Source organism: Hypanus sabinus, chromosome 11 (genome assembly GCF_030144855.1).
Source record: "Hypanus sabinus isolate sHypSab1 chromosome 11, sHypSab1.hap1, whole genome shotgun sequence".
Classification (NCBI taxonomy): Eukaryota; Metazoa; Chordata; class Chondrichthyes; order Myliobatiformes; family Dasyatidae; genus Hypanus; species Hypanus sabinus.
The window spans coordinates 73,333,272-73,349,518 of NC_082716.1; the positions used below are offsets into that span (position 1 = coordinate 73,333,272).

Genomic DNA, 16,247 nt, shown 5'->3' on the forward strand with positions numbered 1-16,247 from the left:
GACCTCATAGAAACATTTTGAATATTGAAAGGCATGGACAGAGTGGATGTGGCAAAGTTGTTTCCATTGGGTGAGTCCAGTATGAGAGGACATGACTTAAAGATTGCAGGGCGCCAATTCAGAACAGAGATGCGAAAAAAAATTTTTAGCCGAAGGGTGGTGAATCTATGGAATTTGTTGCCACGGGCAGCAGTAGAGGCCAAGTCATTGAGTGTATTTAAGGCAGAGATTGATAGGTATCTTAGTAGTCAGGGCATCAAAGGTTATGGTGAGAAGGCGGGGGAATGGGACTGAAGGATCAGCTCAGGATGAAATGGCGGAGCAGACTCGATGGGCCGATTGGCCAACTTCTGCTCCTTTGTCTTATGGTCTTATGAAAGGATGTCTGGGGTGTAATTTTTATTTTTCATTGCATTCACCAAAGATGATGCATAAATAAAGGACATCATGAAATCAATGTTCCAAGCAATTAAAGAGCTTTGTGATCATTAATTATTAATCTACCTTTACCCTTGCTTTGATTCTACTCAAGCCATTGTTGTGCCCAAATAGACTCAGGAAAGCAGTGCATTTGGACATGAGCATAGAAGTTTGCAGGCAAATGACAAAATCATGATTTCTGAGCAATCTTGTCTCTTTGCACATAGATGAAAATCACAGAAGATGATCTGTGGATCAGGACTTATGGCCGGCTTTATCAGAAGCTTTGCTCCTCGTCAGGAGACATTCCCATTGGTATTTATCGAACAGAATCACAAAAGCTCACAACATCAGAGGTATGGGCATCTACTAATTAATGTGGTTTGCTGTTAATTGAAATTATCTATTGACTCAAGTTGAAAATGTGCTAGAATATGCTGGTTTATATATGCGAACCACTGCATTTTATTTCCAGTAATATTTACAATTTGAATCTATTTTTGTCTGAAGCAGGAGCATTTCCTTTGATCTGTATTTGATAGGTGAATCATTCCAACAATTTTGTTTACTGCTGAAATTAGATATTAGAAACATTCAGGCAGAAATTGCAGAGAAAATATATCATCAGTTCTGCTTAAATGTTACTCCAAACCTACATATGTATAACAATTTATTATTTTTATAGCCACTTTGGCAGCAGAAAAGGGATTAGCTACCTGGCATTAACCTGACATTAAGCAAGGCTTGAGAATTTTTAGTCTCAAAAACGAGATGATGATTAGCAATACAAAGCTAAAAGTGGAGAGTAGGTGTTGTAGTTGCTCACAGCTGTCTGTCCTCAGTGTCTCTAGATTTCTCCAATTATTTAGGGAGGGTTTACTTCTGTAGGAAGGCAAGGACCCAAGCAGGACCTCACAAAATGAAGCACCTGATTGTTGGCCATGATAGCCTATAATAACCAAAGTGACTTTTCAGAAAAGCCATTGACTTTCCAGTATGCTTTGGCTTATTCCATGATGCACAGATGGTATAAGTCATGTAAATCAGTTATCTATTCTGCTTATATTAAGCAAGGCACAGAAATATATTGTGTCAGGGTCAATGGTAGTAGTCAACAGGAAAGGTCTGTCAGAGTTGCTGCAATATTTGGGTTCCCACTAGTGCAAGTTCCTCATTGACGGTATGTATTGTAACCAAGAGTTCACCTCCTAATTAGCCGTCAGCCTGGAATAATATAAGCATAGAAAGTTCAGAAAATGTTGTGTTTTTTATTGAAGTCGATTGCCGGCAGGTCTGATTCAAATTTGGATCCATATCAAGTAAATAGTCTTTGTATTTCCATTTTATCTTTTTCTGCCGAGGTGTAATATGAAAAAACGGTGCAAGTCTATGTTGGTTTATTGCCATCTCTTAGCTGTGTTATGTACACACAATTCAGAAAGTGTACCCAGTTAAACACATGGACAGCTTTCAGATTTAGCTGCTGATTTTATTTGTGCACAATTTTTTAGAACTGGCTTTTTTCCCTTTATTTGTGTCCTGTCTGCCAATCTGAGTTTGAGGTTATTTAAGTTGACAACATAAAATCATAAACTGCAAATTACAGAAATTGTTCATATTAATGAAGAGCAGTAAAGGTAACAATTCAATCAGCATAAAATTGATTTGATGCACATTTATCAAGCATGCTGGTTCCAAGATTTGAAATTTGTGTTTGTTTGTACAGTAAAGGCTGATCATTCAATATTTATAACCTAGCTTATGTAGGCTGGATGGACCACTGAAGTAAAATAATCAATATCCTTGCTATTATTAAATAAAACAATGCACTTTGCAACTATATTTCTTGCATTGTCAAGCATATGTGCCATCGCAACATAGTTAACAAAAACATTTTGGAAGAGGATGGACTTAAATCACCAAGGCAGTGTGAGAGTGACAGATTTCATAAACAGCCGTAGCTATTCCCTTTCCCAATTTCCTCTTCAGTTCTTTACTCTGCCTCCCTTCTTAGACCATAAGACTATAAAACATAGGAACAGAATTAGGCCATTTGGCCCATCGAGTCTGCTCTTCCATTCATTCATGGCTGATCCTATTTTTTCCCTCCTCAGCCCCACTCCCTGGCCTTCTCCCCTTCACCTTTGATGTAGTGGCCAATCAAGAACCTATCAATCTCTGCCTTAAATACACCCAACAACCTGGCCTCCACAGCTGCCTGTGGTAACAAATTTCATAAATTCACCACCATATGGCTAAAGAAATTTCTCTGCAACCCTGTTTTCAATGGACTCCACTATATCCTGAGGTTGTGCCCTCTTGACCTAGACTCCCCCACCATGGGAAACATCCTTTCCATATCTGCTCTGTCTAGGCCTTTCAAAAGGTTTCAAGGAGATCCCCCCCCCCCCATTCTTCTAAATTCCAGCGAGTAAAGGCCCAGAGCTGTCAAATGTAGCTCATATGATAACCCTTTCATAACCCAGAATCATCTTTGTGAACCTTCTCTGGACCCCCTCCAAACCCACTCCAATGTCAGCACATCTTTTCTTAGATAAGGAGTCCAAAACCGTTCACAATACTCAAGGTGAGGCCTAACGAGTGCCTTATAAAGCCTCAGCGTCACATCACTATGCTTACATCCTAGATCTTTTGAAATGAATGCTAAAATTGCATTTGCTTTCCTCACCACTGGCTCAACCTGCAAGTTAACCATCAGGGTGTTCTGGACAAATACTCCCAAGTCCCTTTGCATCTCAGATTTTTTGGATTTTTTTTTCCCTATTTAGTTAGCAGTCTGCACGTTTATTTTTTCTGCCAAAGTGCATTACCGTGCATTTTCCAATGTTCTATTTCATTTGCCACTTCCTTGCCCATTCTCTTAATCTGTTTAAGTCCTTTTGCAATCTTCCTGTTTCCTCAGAACTACATGCCCCTCCACCAATCTTTGTATCAGCTGCAAACTTGGCAACAAAGCTATCTGTTCCATCATCTAAACCATTGATATACAGCATAAAAAGAAGTGGTACCAACACCGACCCCTGTGGAACACCATTAGTCACTGGCAGCCAACCAGAAAAGGATCCTTTTATTCCCACTGGCTGCCTTCTACCAATCAGCCAATGCTCCAACCATTTCAGTAACTTTCCTGCAATAGCATGGGCTCTTAACTTGGTAAGCTGCCTCATGTGTGGCAACTTGTCAAGGGCCTTCTGGAAATCCAAGTACACAATATCCACTACATCCCCTTTATCTATCCTACTTGTAATCTCCTCAAAGACTTCTAACAGTTCACCTGCCATCTTTTTGTCCATCATTATTATTTCTCTGGCCTAATTTTCTACTCGTCTGATATCCACTTTCATCTCTCTTTTATTTTTTTATATATGTGAAAGAGCTTTTTCTATCCACCTTGATAGTGTTTGCTAGCTTGCTTTCATATTTCATCTTTTCCCTCCTAATGATCCTATTATTTGCTGAATGTAGTTTTTAAAGGCTTCCCAATTCTCTATCTGCCCACTAAGTTTTGCTTTGTCATAAGCCCTCTCTTTTGCTTTTACATTCGCTCTGACTTACCTTGTCAGCCACATTTGTACTATTTTGCCATTTGAGTATTTCTTCATTTTTAGAATACATCAATCCTGCACCTTCCTCATTTTTTTGTCCAGAAACTCATGCCATTGCTGCTCTGCTGTCATCCCTGCTTGGATCTCCTTCCAATTTACTTTGACCAACTCCTCTCTCATGCCACTGTAATTTCCTTTACTCCACTGAAGTACTGATATGTCAGACTTTACTTTCTCCCTATCAAATGTCAAGCTGAACTTAATGATATTGTTTTCATTGTCTCCTATGGGTTCATTTACCTTAAGCTCCCTAATTGCCTCTAGTTCATTACATAACACCCAGTCCAGTATAGCTGATCCCCTAGTAGGCTCAATGACAAACTGCTGTAAAAAGCCATCTTGTAGTCATTCAACAAACTCACTATCTTGAGATCCATTACTAACCTGATTTTCCCAATCTGCCTGTATGTTAAAATCTCCCATGACTATCATATCATTGCCCTTTTGACACACCTGTTCTGTTTCCATTTTAATCTGTAGTCCACATTCCTGCTACTGTTGGGAGGTCTGTATACAACTGCCATCAGGGTCCTTTTAACCCTTGCATTTTCTTAACTCAAACCACAAGGATTCAACATCTTCCGATCCTATAAAACATCTTATTAATAATTTGATGCCATTCTTTACCAGCAGAGCCATACCACCGCCTCTGCCTACCTTTCTATCCCTCCGATACAATGTGTATCCTTGGACATTCAGCTCCCAACTACAACCATCCGTCAGTGATGGCCACAACATCATACCCAACAACCTGGAAAAGTGCAACAAGATCATTCACCTTATTTCTTATAGTCCATGCATTGAGATATAACGATTTGAGTACTGTATTTCTGCATCCCTAATGCACTGATATTCACATTGCTAGTGGCAATTATGTCCTGTTATCTACCTACCCTTCCTGACAGTCTGATTGTACGCTTTCTTTGTTTTTTTATCATTGATCCTATCCCAAGTACCTTCACTCCAGCTTACATCCACCTGCTAAATTAGTTTAAACCCTCCCCAACAGCTCTACAAACCTGTCTCTTAGAATATTGGTTCCCCTCCAGTTCAGGTTGAACAGGTCTGTTTTCTACAGGTCATACCTCCCCCAGAAGAAATCCCAGTGATCCAAGAACCTGAAGCCCTGTCCCCTTTACCAGCTTTTCAACCATGCATTTATCTGCCAAGTCATCCTATTCCTATCCTCACTGACACGTAGCATGGGTAGCATTCCAGAAATTACTACCCTGGTGATCTTGCATCTCAGCTTTCTACCAATCTCTCTGTATTCTCTCTCAGGGCCTTAATGCTTCTACTTCCTATGTCATTGGTACTAATATGTACCAAGACATCAGCCTGCTCTCCTTCCCTTTCCAAAATGCTTATCCCTTATGTTCTCTTCACCTGCCTAACACCTCCCCTGTGCCTCTCCTCCTCCTTCTCTTTCTCTCATGGTTGACACTCCTTTCCTATCAGATTCCTTCATCAGCGCTTTACCTTTTGTAGATATCACCTCCCAGCTTCTTATTTCATCCCATTCACCTACCCATCTGGCTTCACCTATCACCTTCTAGCTTGTTCTGCATCCCCTACCCCACTTTTTATTGTGGCTTCTTTCCTCCCTCCTTCCCAGTCCTGATGAAGGGTGTTGGCCCAAAACATCAACCGTGTATTTATCTCCATTGACGCTGAGTTCCTCCAATATTTTGTGTGTGTTGCTCTGGATTTCTAGAATCAATCTGGTCTGCTCATTTCCTCAGGAATTTTGTGTGTGTATTCCTCAAGAAGAAAAAAAAATTACTTCCGGATCTCATTTGGTCAAGTAGCATCTATGGAGGAACTGTTGATGTTTAAGCTCAAGAACTTGCATCAGGACTAGCTGAATGCTGCATCCAGTTTAATATTAAACTCTGTGCAATGTGTGATGGATATTCATTGTCTGGAGCTGGGGGTGGCACTTTTTTTTTGCTAAATTCAGCTTTCTAACACAGCAGTTGACACTTCTAGGGATCAAAGAGTTGTTTTTGAGTAAGTTAAACTCCCAACCAATGTTCTTTGTTCAGCATCTTGTTGTAAATGGGAGTCAGTCTTTAATATTTAATGTAAATTACAAGCAATAAACAATCTGAAGTTTAAAAAAAAAGCTTTGCAACAAACTGCACTGTCTATAGAGCACAAGCTGCTTGTCCACTGCACAGGGCTGGCTACTCAAGAGATGAAACGTAAGACTATGGGGCTATATTAATTTGCCTGCATCAAACCAGCCAACTTTGGCTAACCTATGTAGTTCGAGGAAGCTTGCAGTCCAAATTGATACTATCACATATCAATAGCTGATCTATCAATAGTTGGGAGATTTGTGTACTCAATGAGTCAGCTTTCACAGCATTAATTATGGGTGTCTGGCATCTCTGTCCCTAGAAGCTTATATTGACCATTTGTGTGAAATCACCAAATAGTGAAAAAAAAGAGAATAAATGTTAGGGAGCAACCAGGTTTGTTAGGAATGGTGATGAAATGACAAGAAGAATGACAGAAAGATAGGGTGATTAGAATCCATTCCTCTGCTTTCAATTTCTCTGACAGATGGCTTGTTTATCTGCAACTTGTTGATACGTATTTTTAGCTTATAGGAACTGTAAGTATGTTTTAGAAATCCTTTGTGTTTTAGAAATTGTTGGTAATATGGGACTCTTTTATAAGATAGAAATTCTCTGTGAGTTTTAAATGTGTTTTAAGAATTTTATCTAAATATAAACATATATCACAAAAAATAAATGAAGTGAATTTAAACTACTTCATTAGCTGGAGGTAGCTCAGTAGACAGGGCCACCCTCGCAACTCCCCCACTCAATCAGCAGATGTTGGGAGCTATAATCTTGCTGTAGAAGATAAACAAGGAAGTGGTCTAGTCTTTGAATAGATAATAGCTACTGTATAACCTTTCTTTCATGATGGCACATATCTATTTATATTGGATAGGGCTAAGATCTTTGTTTGAGTTCTGAAATTCATGGACATCATATCAAATTATCACAAATGATAAAGTGCATCTTTGGCAATTGAAAACATCAGTGGTTCTATTGGGTAACTGCAACAATGTTCTTGCTGGCAATTGTCTAATACATCCAAAACTGGCTTTACAGTAATTTAGCCTTCTTTTATATACATAGGGTCAAATATTTGCTTTCCTTGCTTGCAAGCAAAACATGCACAGATTGGTTAAAAAATACAGATGTATTAAGTTACAAAATATTAGTCTAATTATATCATAATATAAATGTCATCCAATTATAAATATCTTATAATTATCAGTAGATAATTATAATTATCAATAAATATCTCATAATTATCATAATGTGTTATGAAGGTTTTGGCAACAGAGAGATAACACCTTTTTGGAAATGCCAGCAAATTGTTATTTTTCAAGAATGCTTTACTAAGTCCTATTGAATGTATCAGACTGCATTAAAATCATAACAGTCCAAAGAGATAAATTTTTAAGGAAATGTTGATATTATCCAACGTAGTCATCCACAAGCAATTGTTCTATTAGTTGCTCAGGAAAGAAAAACTGTACTTGTTTTTCCTTATTGTTCTCAAGTGAAGTGATTTCTTAATTTCAAGAAAGGAAGTAAAATTCATTTACAAAATGAGAACATAATCATGGATTATCCAGGATTTTAAAAAAATTTAAAAAGTGCAATTTTTGGATCATTTTTGGTACAAAGAAGATTTCAACTTTTAAAAATTCTTCAGACAAGATGTTTTCAAAATTCAAATTAATTTCTTCCTGCTGAATTGTAAATTAGAAATCTGCTAGCCACTCTAGAACTTACTTCAAAGTTTCTGTTACCTTTTTGGTTTTGGAATTAAAATGATATAAAATAAAATCTGGAAAAATTGTTACTTTTGAAACAGTGAGGGCAGGGAAACGACTTAGTAAAAATGAATCATTATAAAGTAGTTTAAAATGCGATCAGTGAGGTGCAACCATTTATGGTTGGAGACCCTGCCTGATGTTTTCCTAGTATCATTTGCACTGAAAGTGACCTCACTATTTGCATGAAGTCCACTTCTAACTGTACCGTCATGAATTTCAGGTCCAACTTCTTTCCACAGAATGTCACATTTTTTCTGTAATAATAGGAAAGTTATGCATGTGAATACAGCATTCATCAGGGAGGTCTAGGTAAGATGTGTTGCCTATATAGTTGAGCAGTCTCACTTGATTGGAAAATCTTTCCTTGCAAAGTCCTTTGTTTTTGTGGAATTTAAAGTGTCACTCTGCCAGCATCAGGGGGACCTGACTTAAGTACCTTCAGAACTGACTGCAGATCACATAAATATTTTTTTAAAATCCACAGAGGGTGCTTAAACTAACAGTGTACATGTTCTTCAGCATTCAGCTGCTGTCACCAAAGAAAACACTTCATTAGGTATTGTTTTGGGTATGGTAGATGACTCAAATTGATTGGAGACTTTGGTGCAGGAAACAAATAAAATACCCATTAGTGAAGAGTCTTCTTCCACAGAGCTTTCAAAGACTTCACACTTTACCTTGATTTCCCTATTGAATGAAATTCTGAATGCATGAATGAATGAATGACTTGATACTTAAGTTTTCCAAGGCTGTAAACACTGAGAAATGTGACATTCTGTGGAAAGAACTTTATTCTTGGTCTCATGACCGCATAGCTCTCTCCCAGGAGAGCATGGTCACATTGCAATTTTTATTTCTAATTTATTACTTATTAATTAAACTGTAAGTTGGTCCTTAATAGTTGCTCGGACTGGTTGGGCCAAAGGGCCTTTTTCCATGTTGCATCTCTTCATGACTCCCTGATATTAAACTTGCTCACTGTATGGTCTTCCCTGTCAACCACAGCAAGTCTCTCCCATGTCTCCCCATTTTGGCTCACCATTGTATCAGCCAAGTCCCCCCAGACACAAAGAAATATGTGACTTCAATGGCATCTCAAGAACAGGGATTTGCCAGCTTTGTCATTTTCCAGTGAGTTCATTAAACCATTGGCATGCCCATGAGAATTCTTAATTATATGCCCACGCTAAGAAGGTTTTCTTTCCCTCAGTGATTCTGGATCACAGGAAGCAGGACGGCACAGTAATGCTGCATTTTATGTTGCTCTCACACATCTCCAGCAATCCAGGTTCATTCCTGACCTCAAATGTTGTCTGAGTGGAGTAGGCACATACTCAGTTTGACTGTATTGGTTACTTCTGTGTGCTCTGCTTTCTTCTCACATCCCAAAGACACTCTGATTATTAGCTTAATTTGCAACTATAAATTGTCCCTGGTGTGTGACAGAATGGTAAATCTGGTGGGAATGAATGGGAATATAAAGATAATGGGTTATAGAGAAAATTAGTGGGGGAATGTAAATGATGATCATGCTCTATTAGCTGCCATAAACTCAATGGGCTGGATGGCTGCTTCCAACCCTGTTTGTAAAGATAAGAATAGACAAGAATTTCCTGCTGATGAATGCTATGTTCTCTGAAACTATAGCAAATTCATCTTGAGGGTCTTGGGAGTTGGCACTGAGCCTCAGGTTGGATCTTGAGGGAGAAGAGGTAACCTTTATATCCACAGTATGTAGATCAATGCATTCCTTGACTATAACATTTGACACCAGATATAAGAGCCTCCAAAGGACAAGGAACCTAGTAGAAGATATGGTTCCTTTTATGATGGGATTTTGTTGCTGCATTGCTGGATGGAGACTTTGCACAACACACCAAGCAGATATGAAAGCATAAGAGACTGCAGATGCTGTAAATCTGGAACAACGCTCAAAGGAGCTAGAGGAGCTCCACAGGTCAAGCAGCATCTATGGAAGAAAATGAGCAGTTGACATTTTGGATTGAACTCTTCATCGGTCTCGAAGAGTCTTAACCCAAATTATCAACTGTTCCTTGCCCTCCACAGGTTCTGCCTTATGTACTGTGTTCCTCCAGCTCCTGTGTGTTGAAGCAGAAGTGAAGACTTCATTACCTCCACATCTGCTTAGCAATGAGGAAGATGAGCATAGACCTCTAGAGTCTGAGATCCATAAATGTTGAGGCTGGAGAAAAGCAGGAGGAAGAAACTGGCTGCCAGCGAATGTCCTTGTTTAGATCTGTCACCCGCCTGAGTAGATTAGTATGCATTGACTGCATAGGGTATAATGAAGTCACGGCCTGAGACACATTTTTCACAAAGAGCCAAAATCATGACTACAGTGTAAACTAGGTGACTTTCTCCACACTTGTCAAAACAGTAGTGCAGTTAATAGCTTAGAGAACCAGATGAGACATAATTTCCTCTCTCATCTGTTGTACAGGGTCATCTGTGATGAAAATAGCACTTCAATGAATGATTTTCTGATCCTATAACTTGAAATGCCTAATAGAAACCTGGTTTCCTTAAGAAACCGTGACCTTTGTCAGGTACCGTTGCTCGAATTTGCTCCATTCTGCAGATCCAAGTATTTGATTGTAATCTTGAACCTTTGCAATGCTGTACAGTCAATGACGTCAAGTCAGCATGGTAGCCATAGCCACTGAGAATTAAGCACATAATGATGTGTCGGTCAGATGAGCATGTGGTAAGCAAGGAAATTATTAACAAAGTAACATTTCTAGCCTATATACAGTAAGTCCATAATTATTCCACACTGAAAAATCCCTCATCATACTCCAGATGATTTTCATTTTAAACCTCTGTACCATTTCAAGATACACATCAGAGCACAATTGATATCATTGCTTGAAGCCTGAAATTCCACTCATCTTGTAACAGTCCAGTTTAATCAACAATCTATCTATTTCTGAGCCTTTCTTTGGTGGCTATGAGAACATTAGGGGATAAGAATCACTACATGGTCTCAACTTCTCAGTGGAGTTCATTCCAGTCATTGCAAAAATAGCACGGCAATCATCTAATTATTGTGCCTTGCTGAAAAGCTTTTGCTTTTAAGGGTCTGGATTCATAGGATATTTCAGCACCATCAAAATTTTGCTGGAGCACAATCCCATAGCATGTATAATAGAAAATGTTCTAATTGAAGCTAATTCTAGTTGTTCTAATTAATTCTAATTTATTCCAGTAGCTGCCACATGAGTGTTTTTTGTATATAATGAAGCATATTATTTTCCCAAAATGGGAAGGAATTTGAGTGGCATCAATTCCTTTGTAATAAAAACAAAATAACGTCAAGTTATTTATTAAAGAAGAATTATAGTACAAGCAGTCCCCGGGTTACATACGAGTTCCGTTCCTGAGTCTGTCCTTAAGTTGGATTTGTACAGAAATCGGAACAAGTACATCCAGTATTATTTAGCGTCAGTTAGTCAAACATTTGTCTTAGTATATAGTATATATTTTACCTTTCTATGCATATAAAATACTTAAGAAACGTATGTATTCCAATAATTAAACCACTGCGTTGCTTAGTAATAATTGTAGCTTTCATCTTTCAAATGCTCCATTATTCTCACTTTATCCGTTATCCTTTAAAATTGTTCCGATCATTGACCGACTGTAGCCTAACGCTTTTCCAATGACCGATGGTGTTTCACCTCTTTCCACTTTATTTCCACTTTATTTTCAATCGCGATGGGTTCCCGTCAATGGAACAGAAGCACTGCGGGTGACAGCTCTGGAGCTTTGCTGGCTCCCGAGGTCCGCTGGGTCCTACGGACCACCACATTGAGATAGGCTAAATGGGACAAGTAGGGGCTGTGCTGGATTTGGTTATTTGATCATCCACAATATTCCGCGTGGGAATTTAAACTGGAGGTGGCTGTGTTTTTTTTAACAAGGTTGAGTTGCGAGCTCGACATCAACCCAGCATGAATGGTACAGGAGTCACTGGATCGACATCAGCCTGGCATGGGAACGGTCTATTACTGGATCGAACTTGGGAAACTCCATTCTCCAGACCGGCGCTGATCTCACTGAGCCACCAGCTGACCGGAATGGGGGAGATGGGGCGGCTGGGGTCAGGGTGAATCTTACTAAGAAAAATTTAAGCCAAATACAAAGTTAAACACTCAACACAGCGTCATCAGCAACGACTTCAAATGGCGGATGGAGTCATGATATGACTTAAAATGGCGGATGGTGTTCTCCTTCCTTGGTTCGTCAGTACGAGTTGTCCGTAAGTCGGACATTCGTAACTCGGGGACTACCTGTATTTGTCTGTAATGTTAGACAGCCCAGTTCCTTCCCAGTTTGACCAAACATTTATGTGAGCTTTAGTGCCCTAGCGCCACATTACAAAGTCCCCTTTCTTTACCGCACAGCCCATGAACCACAAAAGATTCTTGTCCTACATGCTGCAGACTGCCACCACCACAAATTGAAGAAGCTTTTTGGGACAGCTGTCTGTAGAGCTTGCATGAATGTGCCTAAGATGTTGCAATGGGAAATGAGCTGGTATCATCATTGTGTAGGGGCATTCAACAAGTGTCCTGGGTAAGCAACACAGAAGCGATCTACCTCCGGTCAGACTGCTCCATGATTGCATCGACCTCTACAACCAAAGAAGAATGAGCTGACAAGTCCTAGATTACAGTTGAATGGTCCCAGCTACTTTGGTTCTTCATGGAGTTAGTTGACTACAATCTAAGCCAAGGTGTGTGAGTTGGAGGTTGCCACATATCTGCACCTGTAGAAGAGAGGTAAGTTCTCACCTGCCATAACTCTTTTGCTGTTGGGGAGTGGTCCTCTCAGGTGCAGCATCCCTTTGCTCTTGTAAAAACAATGCTGCACCTGTGTGCCCACTGAGACCAGTGGTCTGCTGACAAATGGTGTCGCACTGCTGACTGAGGGCTCTTCCTAGGGGTGGCATCTCTCTGTCCTGGGCCCAACATATTGAAGCAGTCACAAAGAAGCCTCAGCAGTGTCTATACCTGAGGAGTTTGAGGAGACTTTGTATGGCACCAAATCTTGCAGATTTCAATGAAGAGCACTCTGAATGGTTGCATCACTGCCTGGTATGGAGGTTCCAATGCACAGGACCACAAGAAGCTACACACTCAGCCAGCTCCTCCACAGATATAAATATCCCTACCACTGAGAACAGTTTTCAAGAGGCAGCACTGCATGAACGTGGCAAACAACATTAAGCACCCTCAACATTCAGGAATTGTTCTCTTCTCATTTCTGCCATCAGGAAGGAGGCACAGAAGCTGTAGTGCCCCAAAACAACAAATTTTGGGTCACCCGATAATAAAACCTGTTTCTAATCTGAACCATCATTATTGTGATGCAACAGCAGGATGGAAGTGAAGATGTCTGCTGTTGTTCAAATCAAATTGTTCATGTGTGGCAGATTCTGTGCTCCCTCTTTTTGAGAAATGGTTTGTAGCTATGAGGTACTTTTGCCAACAAGGTGGATGGTGATGTCCTCAAGTCTGAAAAAGGTTTGCACACATGCTGGTACCATTATGCAGGTGAGTTCTTCCTACTGGTTTGGCATAAATGAAGAAAAAAAAATCAGTGAGCTTTTGATTGTTTTAGCTATCTCTAGAGACACGATTTCTGTGTGGTGGATGGGAATGAAATTGAATTTCATTATATACCGGTGTGATGGCTGACACTACTGAATGAGCATTCGTCCCAGGAGTGGCATTTTGCTGCTTAGTGAGGGCAACAAGTTGCTTCCTGCTGATCTGCCATATTCCTCCAGAGGTTCAAGCACTTCACTCTCAAAAACATCCAGTATCCAGCTGGATCAGGGAAGACTGCAGTGAAGAGGAATCGTTTGGATGAACGGAGATTCAATGGTTCTATGGTTCCATTTAATATCAGAGAATGTATACAATATACAACCTGAAATTCTTACTCTCCGCAGACATCCTCAAAACAGAAGGAAACCCAAAGAAGGAAAGCCAGAAAAAAACTTAAGAATCCCAAAGCTCCTTGCCCCCTCCACCCACAAGTAGTAGTAAGCAGCATCAACCCCTTCCCCCCCCCCCACATTGTAGCAAAAAGCATCAACATTCTTACCACCCACCGTACAAAGCAACAGCAAAGTCCCAAAGAGAGGCCATGGTCTACAGTCTATCAGAAACTGCTGTTCATCCCAACAGTTCAACATCCTTCAGTCTCTCTCTCTCTCTCTCTCTCTCTCTCTCTCTCTCTCTCTCTCTCTCTCTCTCTCTCTCTCGCTCTCTCGCTCTCTCGCTCTCTCTCTCGCTCTCTCTCTCTCGCTCTCTCTCTCTCTCTCTCTCTCTCTCTCTCTCTCTCTCATGAACAAGGGAGAGAGATATCACTCTTTCCACAATGAGAGGGGAGCCAAAAAGTCACTATTGCAACATTACCATCTGTAGCACTGCCTTTATTTCGAGTTCCCCTGACTCAAGAATTGGCGGCAAGCTCTCACTCATTGAAGGATTTTGTAAACATATTGATATGCTTTACATTGTGAGCTAGTAAGTATGGCTGGATAAGTATCACAGTGTAAGAGACCAGCCTTTGTGCTTGACCACAACTTACTTTGTCATGTCTTAAAAGAAGATAAAACTTGTTCTGACATTGCCCCATTGAATGGGAATAATTACAGACCAAAACAATCTGCTAGGGGAATTCAGCAGGCCAAGCAGCACCTCTGGGAGAAAAGGGATTGTCAACAGTTAAGGTCAAAACCTTGCATCTGAATGAAAGATTGTTTTTGTCATATCAGATTCCAGCATCTGCACACCCTTGTGTCTCTTCCTTACCACTTTCAATCTCTTCCATTGATAGCTCTGCCATGTCTGCTGGGCCTGCTGGCACTAAGGGTGTCTCTCCTTTCATCGTATACTGGGGCCCTTAGCTCCCAGTAGAGCATAGGCCAGCGATGATCTCCAGTCTCCATCGTCCTCTGTTCTGTGCCAGTTTCTTGGGGGAAGGACCAGGAGTGTCTCCATCATTTAATTTCTGCCTCAATGTTTCTCTTTCATGTGTTCTTTGGACTTCCTCTTTCCTTGAGGATTCCATTTTAATCTGCTTGGTGATGTTGTGGTTGGCTTTCTCAAGGTGTGACCAGTCCACCTCCATTTCCAAGAAACAGACACAAGATGCTGGAGGAACTCAGTAGGATAGTCAGCATCTATGGAAAAGAGTGAACAGTCGACATTTCAAGCTGAGACCCTTCATCAACCCTGATGAAGGGTCTCGGCCCGAAACATTTTAATTCAAAGTCCCATTCACATTCTGATATGTCTATCCATGGCCTCCTCTACTGTCAAGATGAAGCCACACTCAGGATGGAGGAACAACACCTTATATACTGGCTGGGTAGCCTCCAGCCTGAAGGCATGAACGTTGACTTCTCTAACTTCTGTTAATGGCCCTCCTCCCCTTCTTACCCCATCCCTGATATATTTAGATTTGTTTTTGTTTTTTCCCCCTCCCTTTTTTTCACTTTCTCTCTCTACCCATCACTCTGCCTGTTCTCCATCTCCCTCTGGTGCTTCTCTCCCCCTTTCTTTCTCCCATCCCATGATCCTTTCCCTTCTCTTGCTCTGTATCACTTTTGCCAATCACCTTTCTGGCTCTCAGCTTCACCCCACCCCCTCTGGTCTTCTCCTATCATTTCGCATTTTCCCCTCCCCCTCCTACTTTCAAATCTCTTACTATCTTTCCTTTCAGTTTGTCCTGACGAAGGATCTCAGCCCAAAACGTCAACAGCGCTTCTCCCTTTAGATGCTGCCTGGCCTGCTGCGTTCCACCAGCATTTTGTGTGTGTTGCTTGAATTTCCAGCATCTGCAGATTTCCTTGTGTTTGCCTTCTGTGTGTGTTGCTTGGATTTCCAGCATCTGAGGATTTTCACTAGCTTGTCATTGGACTATCTCCATTTCCGTTTGCGTATCAGTATCTCTATGGGTTCTTGGTTGGTGTTTTCCCACAGTGTCTGGTTGGTTACTTTGTCAGTCCATCTGATGCTTAGGCTGGTTAATGGAAGCCGGCAGTTTTTGTCATGTCTTCTCTGTTGTCCCGCAGGTTTCAGAGCCACACAGTGCACTGTTTTAACATTTGAGATTCTGATTTTTGTTTTCCTTGATATGACTTTGGTTGTCCACACTTTCTTCAAGATGTTGAAGACTAATGTGCTTTTTGATCCTGGTTTTGACATCTTCATCCATTCCATCATAAATACTCACAATGCTTCCAAGACAGACAAATCACAATGGGTCTACTGCTGCTGCAGTTTATCTTCATTTCTTTA

The 16,247-nt window shown here is 40.5% G+C and overlaps 1 protein-coding gene across 4 annotated transcripts in view; it reads left to right on the top strand.

The window, feature by feature from the left end:
* Positions 1-16,247, top strand: part of LOC132402111 (potassium channel subfamily T member 2) — an 884,531-nt gene that overhangs the window by 617,248 nt on the left and 251,036 nt on the right. For all 4 annotated transcript variants that reach the window (XM_059984711.1, XM_059984712.1, XM_059984713.1 and 1 more), the window contains one exon: positions 648-776. In XM_059984711.1, the coding sequence (XP_059840694.1) occupies positions 648-776 (129 nt within the window). The remainder of the gene's footprint in view (positions 1-647; positions 777-16,247) is intronic.